This window comes from Scyliorhinus torazame, chromosome 22 (genome assembly GCF_047496885.1).
Source record: "Scyliorhinus torazame isolate Kashiwa2021f chromosome 22, sScyTor2.1, whole genome shotgun sequence".
Taxonomy (NCBI): Eukaryota; Metazoa; Chordata; class Chondrichthyes; order Carcharhiniformes; family Scyliorhinidae; genus Scyliorhinus; species Scyliorhinus torazame.
The window spans coordinates 13,604,298-13,623,995 of record NC_092728.1 but is presented as its reverse complement, the minus strand read 5'-3'; the positions used below and the strand labels follow the sequence as shown (position 1 = coordinate 13,623,995).

The 19,698-nt window shown below is 55.7% G+C and overlaps 1 protein-coding gene across 1 annotated transcript in view; it reads right to left on the bottom strand.

Annotated features, from left to right (window-relative positions):
* The window catches only part of LOC140398922 (probable ATP-dependent RNA helicase DHX34), a 30,954-nt gene extending 14,744 nt beyond the window's left edge, over window positions 1-16,210 (bottom strand). The window contains exons 1-10 of the mRNA XM_072487911.1: window positions 15,354-16,210; window positions 14,190-14,999; window positions 11,573-11,824; window positions 10,476-10,578; window positions 9,580-9,797; window positions 8,013-8,187; window positions 4,860-5,053; window positions 2,825-2,926; window positions 1,191-1,421; window positions 332-505 (exon numbers count right to left, since the gene is read on the bottom strand). Of these exons, the coding sequence (XP_072344012.1) occupies window positions 332-505; window positions 1,191-1,421; window positions 2,825-2,926; window positions 4,860-5,053; window positions 8,013-8,187; window positions 9,580-9,797; window positions 10,476-10,578; window positions 11,573-11,824; window positions 14,190-14,999; window positions 15,354-15,533 (2,439 nt within the window). The 5' untranslated portion in view covers window positions 15,534-16,210. The remainder of the gene's footprint in view (window positions 1-331; window positions 506-1,190; window positions 1,422-2,824; window positions 2,927-4,859; window positions 5,054-8,012; window positions 8,188-9,579; window positions 9,798-10,475; window positions 10,579-11,572; window positions 11,825-14,189; window positions 15,000-15,353) is intronic.
* Between the last annotated feature and the right edge of the window lie 3,488 nt (window positions 16,211-19,698).

Here is a 19,698-nt window from a genome sequence, read left to right as displayed (position 1 = left end):
CATCACCCCCGCCACACCCAACACCCCCGCCATGCCCAACACCCCTACCCTGTCCCCCACCACGCCCCCATCACCCCTGCCCTGCCCCCCATCACCCCCGCCACACCCAACACCCCTGCCCTGTCCCCCCCATCACGCCCCATCACCCCTGCCCTGCCCCCCCATCACCCCCGCCACACCCAACACCCCTGCCCTGTCCCCCCATCACCCCTGCCCTGCCCACCCATCATGCCCCCATCACCCCCATCACGCCCAACACCCCTGCCCTGTCCCCCCATCACCCACGCCACACCCCCATCACCACGCCTTGCTCCCCTCCCCCTCTTCCTACCTGGTCAGAATCCTTACGACAAGCGTTGAACTCGTCAGGCACTGCCAGCTGCGGGTAGAGGCCTCGGCACATCAGCAACTTGAGGAGTTGGAAGCGGCGCCTGCCCAGGTCACGGAAGGAGCTGCTGGCGGCTTCCAGATCCTTCACATCGTGTTTCAGTTTAAACTTCACATCCTGCGAGGCAGAGAGAGAGAGAGAGACTCACGCTGGAGATTACAGAACAGGAGGCCCATTCAGCCCCTCTCGGGCCTGTTACACAGGAACAGGAGGAGGCCCATTCAGCCCCTCTCGAGCCTGTTACACAGGAACTGGAGGAGGCCCATTCAGCTCCTCTCGAGCCTGTTCCACAGGAACAGGAGGAGGCCCATTCAGCCCCTCTCGAGCCTGTTCCACAGGAACAGGAGGAGGCCCATTCAGCCCCTCTCGAGCCTGTTCCACAGGAACAGGAGGAGGCCCATTCAGCCCCTCTCGAGCCTGTTCCACAGGAACAGGAGGAGGCCCCTTTCAGCCGCGCTCGAGCCTGGGTGGAGTAAGTGCACTGTAACAAGTTTACACAGAACATTCTTTTTTTAGGTTATCGATTTGTTGGGGAAAGCAGACAGCTTTCATTCAGTGTGTCTGGGAGAGACGGGGTAAACAGGTCGCTGCTCCTCTCTGCTTCCGGCTCAGGATTGGCGTGGGGCTTTGTAAACTGTGACGAAGGGAGACTGGGGGTGTGAAGCCACCAGAAGCGAGCAGCAGAACCAGACACACGTCTGGGTGCCGGGGCCCCATTCTGGTGCAGGGCAGAACAGCGGGGCGGTGAGCCTGCTTCCAGCCCCACCCGGGACGGCCCCCACAGGCCCCGTCAAGCACAAACCTGAATGTCCAACACCCGCTCCTCTCCCTGGGCACCACTCGGCCCCTCATCCTCAGACGAGCCCATCTCCTCCTCCAGGCGCAACACCTTGCGCCGCCGCCCGTCCTGTTCCTCGTGGCGACGCTTCGCTCGCTGTAGCTCCCGGCGCTCTCGGTGACGCCGTTGTCTTTGGTAGCTGCCCACGTCCTGGGCGCGCTCCTCCCTCAAGAGGCCATGGTCCTTCAACAAGGTCTGAGGCACAAGGTCAACACGGGGTTAGAGTAAAGCTAATGTCCCCATCAAACACTCCCAGGACAGGTACAGCACGGGGTTACATACAGAGTAAAGCTCCCTCTACACTGTCCCCATCAAACACTCCCAGGACAGGTACAGCACGGGGTTAGATACAGAGTAAAGCTCCCTCTACACAGTCCCCATCAAACACTCCCAGGACAGGAACAGCACAGGGTTAGATACAGAGTAAAGCTCTCTCTACACTGTCCCATCAAACACTCCCAGGGCAGGTACAGCACACGGTTAGATACAGTGTAAAGCTCCCTCTACACTGTCCCCAACACTCCCAGGACAGGTACAGCACGAGGTTAGATACAGAGTAAAGCTCCCTCTACACTGTCCCATCAAACACTCCCAGGACAGGTACAGCATGGGGTTAGATACAGAGTAAAGCTCCCTCTACACTGTCCCCATCAAACACTCCCAGGACAGGTACAGCACGGGGTTAGATACAGAGTAAGGCTCCCTCTACACCGTCCCCATCAAACACTCCCGGGACAGGTACAGCACGGGGTTAGATACAGAGTAAAGCTCCCTCTACACTGTCCCCATCAAACACTCCCAGGACAGGTACAGCACGGGGTTAGATACAGAGTAAGGCTCCCTCTACACCGTCCCCATCAAACACTCCCAGGACAGGTACAGCACGGGGTTAGATACAGAGTAAAGCTCCCTCTACACTGTCCCCATCAAACACTCCCAGGACAGGTACAGCACGGGGTTAGATACAGAGTAAAGCTCCCTCTACACTGTCCCCATCAAACACTCCCAGGACAGGTACAGCACGGGGTTAGATACAGAGTAAAGGTCCCTCTACACTGTCCCCATCAAACACTCCCAGGACAGGTACAACACGGGGTTAGATACAGAGTAAAGCTCCCTCTACACTGTCCCCATCAAACACTCCCAGGACACGTACAGCACGGGGTTAGATACAGAGTAAAGCTCCCTCTACACTGTCCCCATCAAACACTCCCAGGACAGGTACAGCACGGGGTTAGATACAGAGTAAAGCTCCCTCTACACTGTCCCCATCAAACACTCCCAGGACAGGTACAGCACGGGGTTAGATACAGAGTAAGGCTCCCTCTACACCGTCCCCATCAAACACTTCCAGGACAGGTACAGCACGGGGTTAGATACAGAGTAAAGCTCCCTCTACACTGTCCCCATCAAACACTCCCAGGACAGGTACAGCCCGGGGTTAGATACAGAGTAAAGCTCCCTCTACACTGTCCCCATCAAACACGCCCAGGACAGGTACAGCACGGGGTTAGATACAGAGTAAAGCTCCCTCTACACTGTCCCCATCAAACACTCCCAGGACAGGTACAGCACGGGGTTTGGTGCAGCTGCATCACCTTGAACTGCTCTCTGAGGTTGACCATCTCGTACAGTCTCTGCTCCTCCAGACCCCTCCGCCGACACCACTTCCGGGAATTGTTCCTTTTCTCGGATTTCACCTTCAACATTGGAGCGGATTGCGGTCAGTTCACACCTTCACACACACACACCTACACACCCACCTACAGCTACACACACACCTTCACACACACACACACACACACACCTACACCTTCACACACACACCCCTACACACACACACCTACACACACACACCTTCACACACACACACCTCCACCTTCACACACACACCTACACACACACCATCACACCATCACACACACACCTACACACATACACCCCTTCACACACACACACACCTACACACACACCTTCACACACACACCTTCACACCTACAGCTACACACACACCTTCACACACACACACACCTACACACACACACCTTCACACACACACCTTCACACCTACAGCTACACACACACACCTTCACACACACACCTTCATACACACACCTTCACACACACACCTTCACACACACACCTTCACACACACACACACACACACACATATATTCACTGTAGTGATTTGGTGAGTGGAGACTGGGTTACAGCTGTGCCGTTAATCATGTTGCTCTTAACCAACTATTTAAAGATAGTGGTCAAAAATGAGACCCTTACTGCAGGTAAAAAGCTACTGAAGTAAAACCTGGTTGAGGTCGAAAAGCAGCCTGTCCGTACGGAAGGGGAGTTTGCTGATGAGAAAAGAGAGATGGTGAGAACAACTGAGAATCGGTCACGGAAAGTGGGACACGGGACGGGTTCCTGAGCTGTCTGAACGATTAACTTCACATCGGTAAAGCTCGATCTTCAATTAAAACCTGATCTTCAAACATCAGGAAAACGCCTCCGGGAAGAGGCGAAGGAACTGCCGGTGAATCGAACAATTGGTCGAATGCGGAACTTTTAATAAATCAAAACTAGTGAACTGTCGGCACTTAGTCTCGAGAAGCACAATGAGGTTCTTGAACCTCAAGGCAAACTGGAGAAAACAATCGAGGGAGAGCGTGGGTGGCTGTGGAGTGTCACAATTCTGAAGTCGGGTAAAAACCCCATTGCCGGAACTGTGATCCCGTTCATCGCAAAACCGATCCAAGTCACATTATTGAGGTTGATGCATCAGTACCTGACTACAGTGAAGCAACTGAGGCGGCGGGAAAATCAGAAATTACGAATCGTCAACAGGAAATTATAAATTTATCTTTCTGGGTCAACGGCTAGCGGCACAGATTTGTGCCAAAATACAAGAGTGGCACTGGGAGTGCAGGCGAGTGGGCACATTGCAAAAGACCCTGCTGAAGAGTGGCAGGGGTATTCCATACTTTATGCAGACGGGTCTGCTGTGAACTGTGGAACGCCAGAGGGTAATTCACCGCGAGGGGAGATGTCAGCGCAGCAACACAACGCCAAAGAGAAAATGCCATTTCGAGACTTTGCTGAATTGTACCGCGGATTCACCACATTTGGGGTTGGAAGGTGAGACTCCGAAAGGAGCTACACCTACAGGTGACGAGGAGGATTATAGGGCGTGGGCCCGACCGAAACACTCTTTGTTGAGTTCAAAAACTTGGAGCAAGAGGGAAAAAAATAAACTCGAAGGGTTCAGTTCTGACGAGGCTGTGTTTACAAATGCCGCAAATCTTCATTTCTTGTCTGTGTTTTGGTTAAATCCATGTAATTGTGCAATATGATACGTATCGCCAAGGTGAAAGGTTTACTTGTAGGATGACAGACAAGAATGCACTTCCCTCAGACATACTACACAACCCCCTCAGACACGCAGGCCCCCTCAAACACGCGGGCCCCCTCAAACACGCGGGGCCCCCTCAGGCACGCGGGGCCCCCTCAGGCACGCGGGGCCCCCTCAGGCACGCGGGGCCCCCTCAGGCACGCGGGGCCCCCTCAGACACGCGGGCCCCCTCAGACACGCGGGCCCCCTCAGACACCGAGTGGGCACAGTCAGATCTGCCTCACCTGTAGCCACTCCTCGAAGGCGTTGAGCAGGGTGAAGGGGTCCCCATCGTCACTTTCCAGGGGCCGGCGGACTGTTGCGCAGTCGGGGTCTCCCTGCCTGCTCCGGACGAAGGGGGACTGCAGGCTGAGAGCTGCGGCCAGAGTCAGTACCGGCTCGATAATCTTGAAGGCACAGCCCAGAATCAGCATCTTTCCTGTGGAAGGGGGAGTAAGGAGCAAATGAGCAACTGAACAAAGGCCCCGTACAGGTGCGGCCTCACCTAGGCCCTGTACAGGTGCAGCCTCACCTAGGCCCTGTACAGGTGTGGGCCTCACCAAGGCCCTGTACAGGTGCGGCCTCACGAAGGCCCTGTACAGGTGCGACCTCACCAAGGCCCTGTACAGGTGCGGCCTCACCAAGGCCCTGTACAGGTGTGACCTCACCAAGGCCCTGTACAGGTGCGGCCTCACCAAGGCCCTGTACAGGTGTGACCTCACCAAGGCCCTGTACAGGTGTGGCCTCACCAAGGCCCCGTACAGGTGCGGCCTCACCTAGGCCCTGTACAGGTGCAGCCTCACCTAGGCCCTGTACAGGTGTGGGCCTCACCAAGGCCCTGTACAGGTGCGGCCTCACGAAGGCCCTGTACAGGTGCGACCTCACCAAGGCCCTGTACAGGTGCGGCCTCACCAAGGCCCTGTACAGGTGCGGCCTCACGAAGGCCCTGTACAGGTGCGACCTCACCAAGGCCCTGTACAGGTGCGGCCTCACCAAGGCCCTGTACAGGTGTGACCTCACCAAGGCCCTGTACAGGTGTGGCCTCACCAAGGCCCTGTACAGGTGTGGCCTCACCAAGGCCCTGTACAGGTGTGGCCTCACCAAGGCCCTGTACAGGTGTGGCCTCACCAAGGCCCTGTACAGGTGCGACCTCACCAAGGCCCTGTACAGGTGCGACCTCACCAAGGCCCTGTACAGGTGTGGCCTCTCCAAGGCCCTGTACAGGTGCGACCTCACCAAGGCCCTGTACAGGTGCAAGGCATCCTTGCTCATATACCTGACTCCTCTTGCAACAAAGGCCAACATACCATTTACCTTCCTCATTGCTTGCTGTACCTGCCGGTTTGTTTTCAGTGACTGGTGTACAAGGACACCCAGGTCCCTTTTGTACGTCAACATTTCCCGATCTATCACCATTTCGATATTACTCCGCCATTCTGTTTCTCTGTCCGAAGTGGATAACTCCACATTGGTCCACATTAAACTGCATCTGCCATGTATTTGCCCACTCGCTCAACTTGACTAAATCACCTCAAAAGTGTCTTAACATCTTCCTCACCACTCACATCCCGACCAAGTTTTGCGTCGTCAGCAAACTTAGAAATATATAAACATCAGAAGGCAGACGTGACCAAACGTGGAGAGGTACAAATCACAAGCAGGTATAGCGAGTGTTTGGGAGGCAAATGGAATGTTGTCCTTTAAGGGGGGGGGGGGGGGTGTTTCCGCACCTGGAGTACTGCGCACAGTCTTGGCTTCCTTACTTGAGGAGGAGATACACTCGTGTTGGAGGCCGTTCGGAGAAAGTTCACGTGGTCGATTCCCGGGATGAAGGGGTGTATCCGATGAGGAAAGGGTCGAGCAGGTCGGAGTCCTGTACCCCATCGGAGTTTGGAAGAACGCAAGGTGATCTGATTGAAACATATCAGATTCTGAGGGGGTTTTGACAGGGTGGGTGCGAAGAGGATGTTGCCCCCTCGTAGCGGGGGAGGAATCTAGAACTGGGGGGGGGGCACAGTTTGAGAATAGGGGGGGGTCTTCTATTGAAATTAGGAGGAATTTCATTTCTCGGGTGGGGGGGGCAGTCTGTGGAATTTCCCCCCCCCTCAGACAGCTGTGGGGGCTGTGGCTCGTTGAATACATTCATGGCCGAGTTAGACAGATTTCTGATCGACGAGGGGGTGAGAGGGAAGTGGATCAGGCGCGATCTAACGATTGGGGTAGCAGGAAGAGAGGGGCCAAATGGCCTCCTTCTCCTGATTCTTGTTTCCCCCGTGATGCATTTTGGCAAGGCGATCGTGCAGAGACAATATAACATGAAGGGGATAGTTTCCCAGGGGGTGCAAAGGCTGAGAGTCCTCGGGGTTTGTGCGTGCATTCTGTTAGCTTTCCGACGATATGCTGTGCCATGCTCCCAGACTCCCAGATCCCTCTGCATCTCAGAGCTCTCTCACCATTTCTACATTTCACATGTAGGACACCAGAAGAGAAGTGGGACACTCGGCCCGAGTCTGCTCCGCCATCCAATGAGATCCTGGCCGATCCGATGTGATAATCCTCAACTCCACTTTCCCGCCTTATCCCCGTAACCCTCGACCCCCTCACTGATTAAATATCTGTCTCTCTCGGCCTTGAACACACTTAACGGCCCGGCCTCTACTGCTCTCTGCGGTAAAGAATTCCACAAATTCTGAGAGAAGAAATTCCTCCTCATCTCTGTCTCAAATGGGCTCTGAGATTCTGCCCTCTGGACTCTTCCACAAGAGGAAACATCCTCTCAGCATCGACCCCGTCAACCCCACCCAGAATCCTCTCTGTCTCAATAAGGTTGCCTCTCATTCTTCTAAACTCCCAACGAGTACAGGCCCCGGCCTACTCAACCCCTCCTCATAACAAAATCCCTCCATTCCCGGGGATCAAGTGAACCTTCTCTGGACTGCCTCCAATGCCGGGATATCTTTCCTTAGATAAGGGGATCAAAACTGTTCACAGTATTCCAGGTGTGGCCGAACTAGCGCCTTGTGTAGTTTTAGCCGCACTTCCCTATCTTTAGAGACATTCCCTTTGAAACAAAGGCCAAATTCCATTTACAAAGATTGGGGGAGGGTCGCAGCTTCCAGACTGCGTTTCATTCCGGAGCCCGCACATTCGGAAGGTTATGGGGGTCTCGGGGAGGGGTGGTCGTGAGTGGGAGATTCCCCCAGAACGGTTCCCGGGAATGAGGGGGCTTCAGTTCATGCAGGGGAGTGGGGTGGGGGATTCATTTGGGGGAAGCGACGGTCGCGGCAGAGCCGGGGGCTGTCTGTGGGAGTCAGTGCGGTGGGGGGTGGGTGAGAGGGGAGATGGAGGGTGTGGGACGATCGAAGCAGCGAGAGGGTTAAGAGGGAGACATGCCGTACCGATGACCACGTCGACGGGCAGCTGTGCCAGGAGACTCCCGACGGCCGTGAGGTTTTCGCCGCTGTCCAGCGCTCCCTGGTCCCGCAGGTACTGGACCGCCGTTTCCACGCTGCTCGGGGGGGGCGGCTCGATGAAGGGAAAGGTGCGCGGGTCTCCGAGTCCCATGCTCTTCATCTGCACAGGAAGACACAACATACACAGCTGTCCAGACAATCGTCAGCAACGCCCACCCCCTCCACCCACTGACGCACAGCGGCAGCCGTGTGCACCGTCTACAAGATGCACTGCAGCCACTCGCCAAGGCTCCTTCGACAAGCCCAAACCCGCCACCTCTACCCCCTAGATGGACAAAGCAGCTGACACCATGGGGAACACCCACTGTGGCAGCCTCACTGTCAACTCAGCCGGTCACAGCTTCCAGCCACAAAATCCAGCCCTCAGATTGTTCTCAGCTCCCCAAATGTTTCAGTGCTGAGGGAGCGCAGCACTGTCGGAGGGTCAGTGCTGAGGGAGCGCCGCACTGTCAGACGGTCAGTGCTGAGGGAGCGCCGCACTGTCGGACGATCAGTGCTGAGGGAGCGCCGCACTGTCGGACGGTCAGTTCTGAGGGAGCGGCGCACTGTTGGAGGGTCAGTGCTGAGGGAGCGCCGCACTGTCGGACGGTCAGTGCTGAGGGAGCGCTGCACTGTCAGAGGGTCACTGCTGAGGGAGCGCCGCACTGTCGGAGGGTCAGTGCTGAGGGAGCGGCGCACTGTTGGAGGGTCAGTGCTGAGGGAGCGCCGCACTGTCGGACGGTCAGTGCTGAGGGAGCGCTGCACTGTCAGAGGGTCAGTGCTGAGGGAGCGCCGCACTGTCGGACGGTCAGTTCTGAGGGAGCGGCGCACTGTTGGAGGGTCAGTGCTGAGGGAGCGCCGCACTGTCGGAGGGTCAGTGCTGAGGGAGCGCAGCACTGTCGGAGGGTCAGTGCTGAGGGAGCGCCGCACTGTCGGAGGGGTGTCTGTCTGGATGACACATTAGACCTGGGGCCTCTGCCTTTCCTCTCGGGAGGATGCTAAAGATGCTGCAACTGCTGCTGGAAGAGGGTAAGTGCTGCGGAGGACTGCTGGGGTGAGGGAGGGAGGGCGGGTAGGTGGTGGTTTCTCCCAGTAGTCCTGGGGCCGAATGTTAGAGACCGTCAACAAATGGTAGCTTCACCATGGACGCCCACTTCACCCTAAATAAATAAAATGGATCAAAGTCACCGGAAAAAACCGTAAACTATCTGCGTCACTTGTCACGTCGCTGTTTTTGGGATCTTGCTGTGCACAGGTTGGCAGCAACTTTTCTTGCACTGCTGCTGGAGCACCTCCCGAAACAAAAAAAACAAAAAACAGCTTCATCGGCTGTGCAGAGCCATGGGACGTCCTGAGGCAGTGAAACAATGTAGGTTTTTACTCTCAAAGTCCCCAAACTCGGGTCACAGGTGGTTCATGGAGATTAGGCCCGAAGCCTGCCCTCGCTCTGTCTCTCCTGCCTTCTCTCAGTCTGTCTCTCTCTCTCCTGTGCCACGAGCGATGGGAGTCTTACCTGCAGCACCAGGGCGTCGAGGGCAACCCGCTGGATCTCGGGCACGGGGTAAGGGGCGAAGGCGTTGTACTCAGACTCGGCATACATGCGGTAGCAGACCCCGGGCCCCGTTCGGCCCGCACGCCCCTTGCGCTGCTCAGCGCTGGCCCTGCTGATCCAGAACTCCTGCAGACGATGCATCTTTGTCTTTGGATCGTAGCTCATCTCCTTGACCTTCCCTGGGAGGTGGGGTTGAAGTGCGAGGGGTTAGTAGCCTTTGTTCCAATGCATGCAGGCTGAACAATTAAACTGTGCGGGGCATCGCAGCAAAGCCCTTGTTCAAATCGCCGTTTCCCATCCGGGCCTGGGGGTGTCAATAGATTATCTTGCCGTATGGGGCAGGTGGCCAATCTACATCATGGGCCTATTCAACCATGGGAGGCAGTACAATCCGCGTGGGCCCATAATATCAGGCATTCCGGGAACATAAATCTCCCTCTACACTGTCCCCATCAAACACTCCCAAGACAGGTACAGCACGGGGTTAGATACAGAGTAAAGCTCCCTCTACACTGTCCCCATCAAACACTCCCAGGACAGGTACAGCACGGGGTTAGATACAGAGTAATGCTCCCTCTACACTGTCCCCATCAAACACTCCCAGGACAGGTACAGCACGGGGTTAGATACAGAGTAAAGCTCCCTCTACACGGTCCCCATCAAACACTCCCAGGACAGGTACAGCACGGGGTTAGATACAGAGTAATGCTCCCACTACACTGTCCCCATCAAACACTCCCAGGACAGGTACAGCACGGGGTTAGATACAGAGTAAAGCTCCCTTTACACTGTCCCCATCAAACACTCCCAGGACAGGTATAGCACGGGGTTAGATACAGAGTAAAACTCCATCTCACCAGAATCCACAACAAAACGCACACCGTCAATCGTAACAGACGTTTCTGCGATGTTCGTAGCTACGATGCACTTCCGGACGCCCGGTGGAGCAATGTCAAAAACCTGGAATGAGGATCGGGAGGAACTGAGTAAGCACCGAAGTGTCATTGCTGAGGGAGCGCCGCACTGTCGGAGGGTCAGTGCTGAGGGAGCGCCGCACTGTCGGAGGGTCAGTGCTGAGGAAGCGCCGCACTGTCGGAGGATTAGTACTGAGGGAGCGCCGCACTGTCGGAGGGTCAGTGCTGAGGGAGCGCCGCACTGTCGGAGGGTCAGTGCTGAGGGAGCGCCACACTGTCGGAGGGTCAGTGCTGAGGGAGCGCCGCACTGTCGGAGGGTCAGTGCTGAGGGAGCGCCGCACTTTCGGAGGGTCAGTGCTGAGGGAGCGCCGCACTGTCGGAGGGTCAGTGCTGAGGGAGCGCCGCACTGTCGGAGGGTCAGTGCTGAGGGAGTGCCGCACTGTCGGAGGGTCAGTGCTGAGGGAGTGCCGCACTGTGGGAGGGTCAGTGCTGAGGGAGCGCCCCACAGTCGGAGGGTCAGTGCTGAGGGAGCGCCGCACTGTCGGAGGGTCAGTGCTGAGGGAGCGCCGCAGTGTCGGAGGGTCAGTGCTGAGGGAGCGCCGCACTGTTGGTGGGTCAGTGCTGAGGGAGCACCGCACTGTCGGAGGGTCAGTGCTGAGGGGAGCGCCGCACTGTCGGAGGGTCAGTGCTGAGGGAGCGCCGCACTGTTGGTGGGTCAGTGCTGAGGGAGCACCGCACTGTCGGAGGGTCAGTGCTGAGGGAGCGCCGCACTGTTGGAGGGTCAGTGCTGAGGGAGTGCCGCACTGTCGGAGGGTCAGTGCTGAGGGAGCGCCGCACTGTCGGAGGGTCAGTGCTGAGGGAGCGCCGCAATGCCTGTCCTCTGAAATAGATTTTTGGGGACCTGGCTGTGATTTGGGGGGAACAGGCCGAGGGTGGGACAGTTTCCCAAGGGTCCTGGTGAGAATCTCTCTGCCTGAACCGGGTTGCTGAGGTGTGCGGGGCTGTGTAACGGGCGGCCGATGGGGCGTTTCAGGCTGTACCTTGTCCTGTTCCATCGCCGCCAATCCGCTGTGAAGTGGCAGCACAATCCAGCGTTGGGTCAGGTTAGCGTAAGCCCGTGCTGCGTCTGCCACCGCCGCAATCTCGGCCGCCCCGCTCAGGAAGGCCAGCAGGTCCCCCCGCTCCTCAGCCGGGCACTGCTGGTCGATGGCCTGCATCACCCTCAGGTAGGGGCCCGGATCCAGGCGCTCCCGGCTCCCTTCTTCTGACTCCTCGATCGGCTGGTATATCACCTGCAGGAGGAAGGGTGTGTGTGTGAGAGAGAGATGGGGGGGGGGGGAAGAGAGAGAGAGACGGGGCGGGGAGAGAGAGAGAGAGAGATGGGGGGGGGGGGGGGTGAGAGAGAGAGATGGGGGTGTTGGAGGGAGAGGTAGAGAGAGAGAGACGGGGTGGGACAGAGAGAGAGAGATGGGGGAGGGGGGTGAGAGAGAGAGATGGGGGAGGGGGAGAGAGAGATGGGTGGCAGGGGGGGGGGGGGAGAGATGGGGGTGTTGGAGGGAGAGGGAGAGAGAGAGAGAAACGGGGTGGGAGAGAGAGAGAGATGGGTGGCGGGGGGGGGGGGGGGAGAGAGAGAGAGAGAGAGAGATGGGGGTGTGGACGGAGAGGGTGAGAGAGAGAGATGGGGCGTGGAGAGAGAGAGATGGGGCGGGGGGGAGAGAGAGAGAGATGGGGGTGTTGGAGGAAGAGGGAGAGAGAGAGAGACGGGGTGGGAGAGAGAGAGAGATGGGTGGCGGGGGAGAGAGAGAGAGAGATGGGGGTGTGGACGGAGAGGGTGAGAGAGAGACGGGGCGGGGGAGAGAGAGAGATGGGGGAGGGGGTGAGAGAGAGAGATGGGGGAGGGGGAGAGAGAGACGACGGCGGGGGAGAGAGAGATGGGGGTGTTGGAGGGCGAGGGAGAGAGAGTGAGATGGGGGCGTTGGAAGGAGAGGGGGAGAGAGAGAGAGAGATGGGGGCGGGAGGGAGAGTGAGATGGGGACGGGAGGGAGAGAGAGATGGGGCGGGAGGGAGAGAGAGATGGGGGCGGGAGGGAGAGAGAGATGGGGTGTTGGAGGGAGAGGGAGAGAGAGATGGGGGTGTTGGAAGGAGAGGGAGAGAGAGAGATGGGGGGGGCAAGGGAGAGAGAGAGATGAGGAGGTGGGAGAGAGAGAGATGGGGGGGCGGGAGAGAGAGAGATGGGGGGGCGGGAGAGAGAGAGATGGGGGGAGAGTGAGAGACGGGGGCGGATGAGAGAGAGGCGGGGGCGGATGAGAGAGAGAGGCGGGGACAGAGAGGCGGGGACAGAGAGAGAGAGGCGGGGACAGAGAGAGAGAGGCGGGGACAGAGAGAGAGAGGCGGGGACAGAGAGAGAGAGAGACGGGGGCGGATGAGAGAGAGAGATGGGGGCGGATGAGAGAGAGAGAGATGTGGGGAGAGAGAGAGAGAGAGAGAGAGAGAGAGGTGGGGAGAGAGAGAGAGAGATGGGGGCGGATGAGAGAGAGAGAGAGAGAGGATGGGAGAGAGAGAGAGGCGGGGAAAGAGAGAGAGGTGAGGGGAGAGAGAGAGAGGCGGGGGGAGAGAGAGAGAGAGAGAGGCGGGGGGGAGAGAGAGAGAGACGGTGGTGGACGAGAGAGAGAGAGACGGGGCGGATGAGAGAGAGAGAGAGAGAGAGAGGCGGGGGAGAGAGAGAGAGAGAGAGGCGGGGGAGAGAGAGAGAGAGAGAGAGAGAGGCGGGGGGGGAGAGAGAGAGAGAGAGAGAGAGGCGGGGGGAGAGGGACAGAGAGATGGGGCGGGGGAGAGACAGAAGGTTTAACACACAGGCCAGATCCCCATTCCAAGCACAACTTGCAGGGCAGAGGGCCGGGCTGGGTGGGGGTGGATGGGAGTCTGAGGAAGACTTTAAGGAGCGAGCAGGGTGGGTGATTTCTGTGCCGGGTTCAGAGTCAGGATCAAGGGGCAGCGTCAAGGGGTGGGGTGAGGGTCAAGAGTCAGGGGTCAAGATGAGGGATCAGGAAGAAAAGGTCAGGGTCAGGATCCGGGGCCATACCGGGGTCAGAGACCGGATTTCCGGATCACACACCGGATTTAGAATTTACAGTGCAGAAGGAGGCCATTCGGCCCATCGAGTCTGCACCGACCCACTTAAGCCCGCACTTCCAACCTATCCCCGTAACCCAGTAACCCCTCCTAACCATTTTGGACACTAAGGGCAACTTAGCACGGCCTAACGTGCACGTGTTTGGACTGTGGGAGGAAACTGGAGCACCCGGAGGAAACCCACGCACACACGGGGGAGAACGTGCAGACTCCGCACGGACAGTGACCCAGCCGGGAATCGAACCTGGGGCCCTGGAGCTGTAAAGCAATTGTTCTAATCACTGTGCTACCGTGCTGGAGGGGGTCAAGGTCAGATTTTGGAGGGGTGACGATCCAGGATTGGAGGGGGGTCAGGGGTCGAAGTCAGGAATGGAGGGGTGAGGGTCAGAGGGCACTGACGATGGGTTTAGGTTTGGCGCTGATGGTCAAGGAGTGGGTGTGGCCCTCGGGTTGTGAATCATACCTCCCTCCCTCACCCCCCCCGCCCACATTGCCCCCACAGCGAGCCCGGACCACCCTCCTCACCTTGATGGGGTAAAGCCTCCCAGGGACCTGGAGGACTGGGGCACCGTCAAAGTATCTTGAGAAGAGTTCGACGTTGATGGTGGCCGACATGAGGAGGAGGCGGAGGCTGGGTTGGGCTGCCTGGAGACCCCGCAGGACCCCGAGGAGGAAGTCTGCGTGGAGGTGCCGTTCGTGGGCCTCGTCGATGATGATGGCGCGGTAACGGTCCAGGGCGGGGCCGGCGGCCTGTATCTGCCGGAGGAGGAGGCCCTCGGTGAGGAAGAGGAGCCGGGTGCCGGGGGGCGCCGAGGACTCAAAGCGGATGTGGTAGCCCACCGAGGAGGGGCACAGGGTCTCCAGGCCCACCCGCCTGGCCAGCGAGAGGCAGGCAATGCGGCGTGGCTGGGTGCACGCCAGACGCTCCCCCGGCGCGGCCCACTCCTCCAGCAAGTATTGCGGCACCTGGGTGGACTTGCCACAGCCCGTGTCACCCGCCACCACCACCACCGGGCTGCCCCGCACCAGCTCCAGGAGCCGGGCCCGGTAGCTGGCCACGGGCAGTGCCCGCCTGGACTGTAGCAGCCGACATAGGCGCCCGAAGCTCTGCTTCTGGCCGAACTCAGCAAAGTGGCGCAGTGCCTGGCGGAACGCTGCCCGCTCTGACCGCGGGATCTCCCCCTCCCCGCTCCCGTCCCCCCTCCTCCTCCTCCGCCCACAGCCCTCCCTCTCCACATCCCCTGTCAACACCGACAGGTTAATCCGGTAACTGGGGTCGTATTCCATCGGCACGTCTGGAAACAGCCCTTTCCTCACATCCCCTTTTCCCCCTCTCTCCTCCCTTCCTTCCTCTCTCCTTCCTTCTCTCCTCTTCTCAGTCTCTCCTTCCTCTCTCCTCCCCTCTCTCCTTCTTTCACTTCCCTCCTTTCCCTCTCTCCTTCCCTCTCTCCCCTTTCCCTCTCTCCTTCTCTCATTCCCTTCCTCTCTCCTCCCCTCTCTCCCTTCCTCTCTCCTCCCCTCTCTCCCTTCCTCTCTCCTCCCCTCCTCTCTCCTTCTCTCGCTCCCTTCCTCTCTCCTTCTCTCGCTCCCTTCCTCTCTCTTCCCCTCTCTCGTTCTCCCACTCTCTCTTTCCCCACTTCTTTTCTCACCCCTCCTTTCCACCACCTCTCCCTCTCCTCGATGCTCCGCGTCCTTCCTCTCCCTCTGCCTCTCCTGGAAGCGCTGGTAGCGCTCCAGGAAGCTCCAGAACGCCCGGCATTCCTCGCTCCCTACCCGAATGAAATCGTTCCCTCGGAAGAAGATATCCTCCAGGCAAGCCCGCCTCTCAGGGCGGCTCCAGTCGTAGCCTCCCACTCCTTGACTGGACATTGTCTTCCCACCCTGATTGGGGGGGCGTCGCGCTCTCAATCCAACCAACTCCTTCAACTTTTCACAGCCTGTGTCTAATATTTCAGCCCAGTTCACAGTGTCAGACTCCCCGTTAGACGGTCTCTCTCACTCTCGCTGCTGCGTTCCCGTGCCTCTCTCTGTTTTGAGGTGTCTTGTCTCCGCTCCTTGTGACTAACCCTAACTCCCACCCACTCCACCTTTCTCAGCCCCTTTTCTCTCAGTGCCACAGTCTCTGTCCATTCTCATTCCTCCCCCAGTTTGAGTGTCTCTCATACTCTCCGACCCTCTTTGCTCCCTCCTTTTCCCCCCTTCCCTTTCCTCATTTTGCACTCCCTCTCTGCCGAACTCTATCTCTTCCTCTACCTCTCTAGAATCTAATTCTCTCTCCTTTTCTTTTTCCTTCCCTCTATCTTTCCCTTTTCTCCCTATTATTTCCTTCTCACTCTTTCCCTCCCTCTTTTCTCTCTCTATTATAGTCTTCGTTTTCTCTCTCCCTCTCTCTCTTGCTATTGTTTCCCTCTCTCTGTTTATTATTTCATTCACTCTCTCTACTTCCTTCTCTCTCCCTTTCCCTCTCTATTATTTCCTTCCCTCTATCTCTCCATCCTTTCCTTCTCCCCCTCCTTTTTCCTTTCCCTACCTCCCTTTCCTTTCCCTCTCTCCCCCCGGTCTCTCAGTCCCTTTCTCTATCTCTTCTCTCTCTCTGCTGCCTTACTCCTGCTCTCCCGAACATGAGTCGCGCAGTGATGACGTCTGTGGGACCGACCGCGCGACTTTCGGGAGGTCCGCGCCGGCACGAACCACTATGACAATATGTGCGCAGGCGCAGTCGCGCCACCGCCCGCAGAACAAAGGGGGTTGGCGCGCCCGCCCGACCGCGCCCGAACCACAGACAGACACAGAGGCCCGAGGCCCACAAAACAGGTCACACATCCAAACACAGTCTTACCCTCAGCACACTGACAAGAGCCAGCATTTCTGAGAAAACCATCCCTAACATCTATCCCTCTATTCACACAATCTGCTATCACCTTGCACACAGCGCGGACCTTTACACCTCCATTCACACATTCTGCTATTCTCCTTTCACACAGCCCTGACCTTTATCCCTCTATTCACACATTCTGCTATTCTCCTTTCACACAGCGCTGACCTTTATCCCTCTATTCACACATTCTGCTATTCTCCTTTCACACAGCCCTGACCTTTATCCCTCTATTCACACATTCTGCTATTCTCCTTTCACACAGCGCTGACCTTTATCCATCTATTCTCACATTCTGCTATTCTCCTTTCACACAGCCCTGACCTTAATCCCTCTATTCACACATTCTGCTATTCTCCTTTCACACAGCGGTGACCTTTATCCCTCTATTCGCAGATTCTGCTATTCTCCTTTCACACAGCACTGACCTTTATCCCTCTATTCACACATTCTGCTATTCTACTTTCACACAGCGCTGACCTTTATCCCTCTATTCACACATTCTGCTATTCTCCTTTCACAGAGCCCTGACCTTTATCCCTCTATTCACACATTCTGCTATTCTCCTTGCACACAGCGCTGACCTTTATCCCTCTATTCACACATTCTGCTATTCTCCTTTCACACAGCCCTGACCTTTATCCCTCTATTCACACATTCTGCTATTCTCCTTTCACACAGCGCTGACCTTTATCCATCTATTCACACATTCTGCTATTCTCCTTTCACACAGCCCTGACCTTAATCCCTCTATTCACACATTCTGCTATTCTCCTTTCACACAGCGGTGACCTTTATCCCTCTATTCACAGATTCTGCTATTCTCCTTTCACACAGCACTGACCTTTATCCCTCTATTCACACATTCTGCTATTCTCCTTTCACACAGCGCTGACATTTATCCCTCTATTCACACATTCTGCTATTCTCCTTTCACAGAGCCCTGACCTTTATCCCTCTATTCACACATTCTGCTATTCTCCTTGCACACAACGCTGACCTTTATCCCTCTATTCGCACATACTGCTATTCTCCTTTCACACAGCGCAGACCTTTATCCCTCTATTCACACATTCTGCTATTCTCCTTTCACACAGCGCAGACCTTTATCCCTCTATTCACAAATTCTGCTATTCTCCTTTCACACAGCGCTGACCTTTATCCCTCTATTCACACATTCTGCTATTCTCCTTTCACACAGCGCTGACCTTTATCCCTCTATTCACACATTCTGCTATTCTCCTTTCACACAGCGCTGACCTTTATCCCTCTATTCACACATTCTGCTATTCTCCTTTCACACATCGCTGACCTTTATCCCTCTATTCACACATTCTATAATTCTCCTTTCACACAGCCCTGACCTTTATCCCTCTATTCACACATTCTGCTATTCTCCTTTCACACAGCGCTGACCTTTCTCCCTCTATTCACATATTCTGCTATTCTCATTTCACACAGCGCTGACCTTTATCCCTCTATTCACAGATTCTGCTATTCTCCTTTCACACAGCCCTGACCTTAATCCCTCTATTCACACATTCTGCTATTCTCCTTTCACACACCGGTGACCTTTATCCCTCTATTCACAGATTCTGCTATTCTCCTTTCACACAGCACTGACCTTTATCCCTCTATTCACACATTCTGCTATTCTCCTTTCACACAGCGCAGACCTTTATACCTCTATTCACAAATTCTGCTATTCTCCTTTCACACAGCGCTGACCTTTATCCCTCTATTCACACATTGTGCTATTCTCCTTTCACACAGCGCTGACCTTTATCCCTCTATTCACACATTCTGCTATTCTCCTTTCACACAGCGCTGACCTTTATCCCTCTATTCACACATTCTGCTATTCTCCTTTCACACATCGCTGACCTTTATCCCTCTATTCACACATTCTGCGATTCTCCTTTCAGACAGCACTGACCTTTATCCCTCAATTCACACATTCTATAATTCTCCTTTCACACAGCCCAGACCTTTATCCCTCTATTCACACATTCTGCTATTCTCCTTGCACACAGTGCTGACCTTTATCACTCTATTCACACATTCTGCTATTCTCCTTTCACAAGGCGCTGACCTTTATCCCTCTATTCACACATTCTGCTATTCTCCTTTCACACAGCGCTGACCTTTATCCCTCTATTCACGCATTCTGCTATTCTCCTTTCACACAGCGCTGACCTTTATCCCTCTATTCACGCATTCTGATATTCTCCTTTCTCACAGCGCTCTCCTTTATCCCTCTATTCACGCATTCTGCTATTCTCTTTTCACACAGCGCTGACCATTATTCCTCTATTCACGCATTCTGCTATTCTCCTTTCACACAGCGCTGACCTTTATCCCTCCATTCACACATTCTGCTATTCTCCTTGCGCACAGCGCTGACCTTTTTCCCTCTATTCACACATCCTGCTATTCTCCTTTGAGACAGCGCTGACCTTTATCCCTCTATTCACACATTCTGCTATTCTCCTTTCAAACAGCGCTGACCTTTATCCCTGAATTCACACATTCTGCTATTCTCCTTTCACACAGTGCTGACCTTTATCCGCTGTTCACACTTTCTGCTATTCTTCTTTCACACGGCACTCACCTTTATCCCTCTATTCACACATTCTGCTATTCTCCTTTCACACAGCCCTGACCTTTATCCCTCTATTCACACATTCTGCTATTCTACTTGCACACAGTGCTGTCCTTTATCCCTCTATTCACACATTCTGCTATTCTCCTTTCACAAAGCGCTGACCTTTAACCCTCTATTCACACATTCTGCTATTCTCCTTGCATAGAGCGCTGACCTTTATCCCTCTATTCACACATTCTGCTATTCTCCTTTCACACAGCGCTGACCTTTATCCGCTGTTCACACATTCTGCTATTCTCCTTTCACACAGCGCTGACCTTAATCCCTCTATTCACACATTCTGCTATTCTCCTTGCACACAACGCTGACCTTTATCCCTCTATTCGCACATACTGCTATTCTCCTTTCACACAGCGCAGACCTTTATCCCTCTATTCACACATTCTGCTATTCTCCTTTCACACAGCGCAGACCTTTATCCCTCTATTCACAAATTCTGCTATTCTCCTTTCACACAGCGCTGACCTTTATCCCTCTATTCACACATTCTGCTA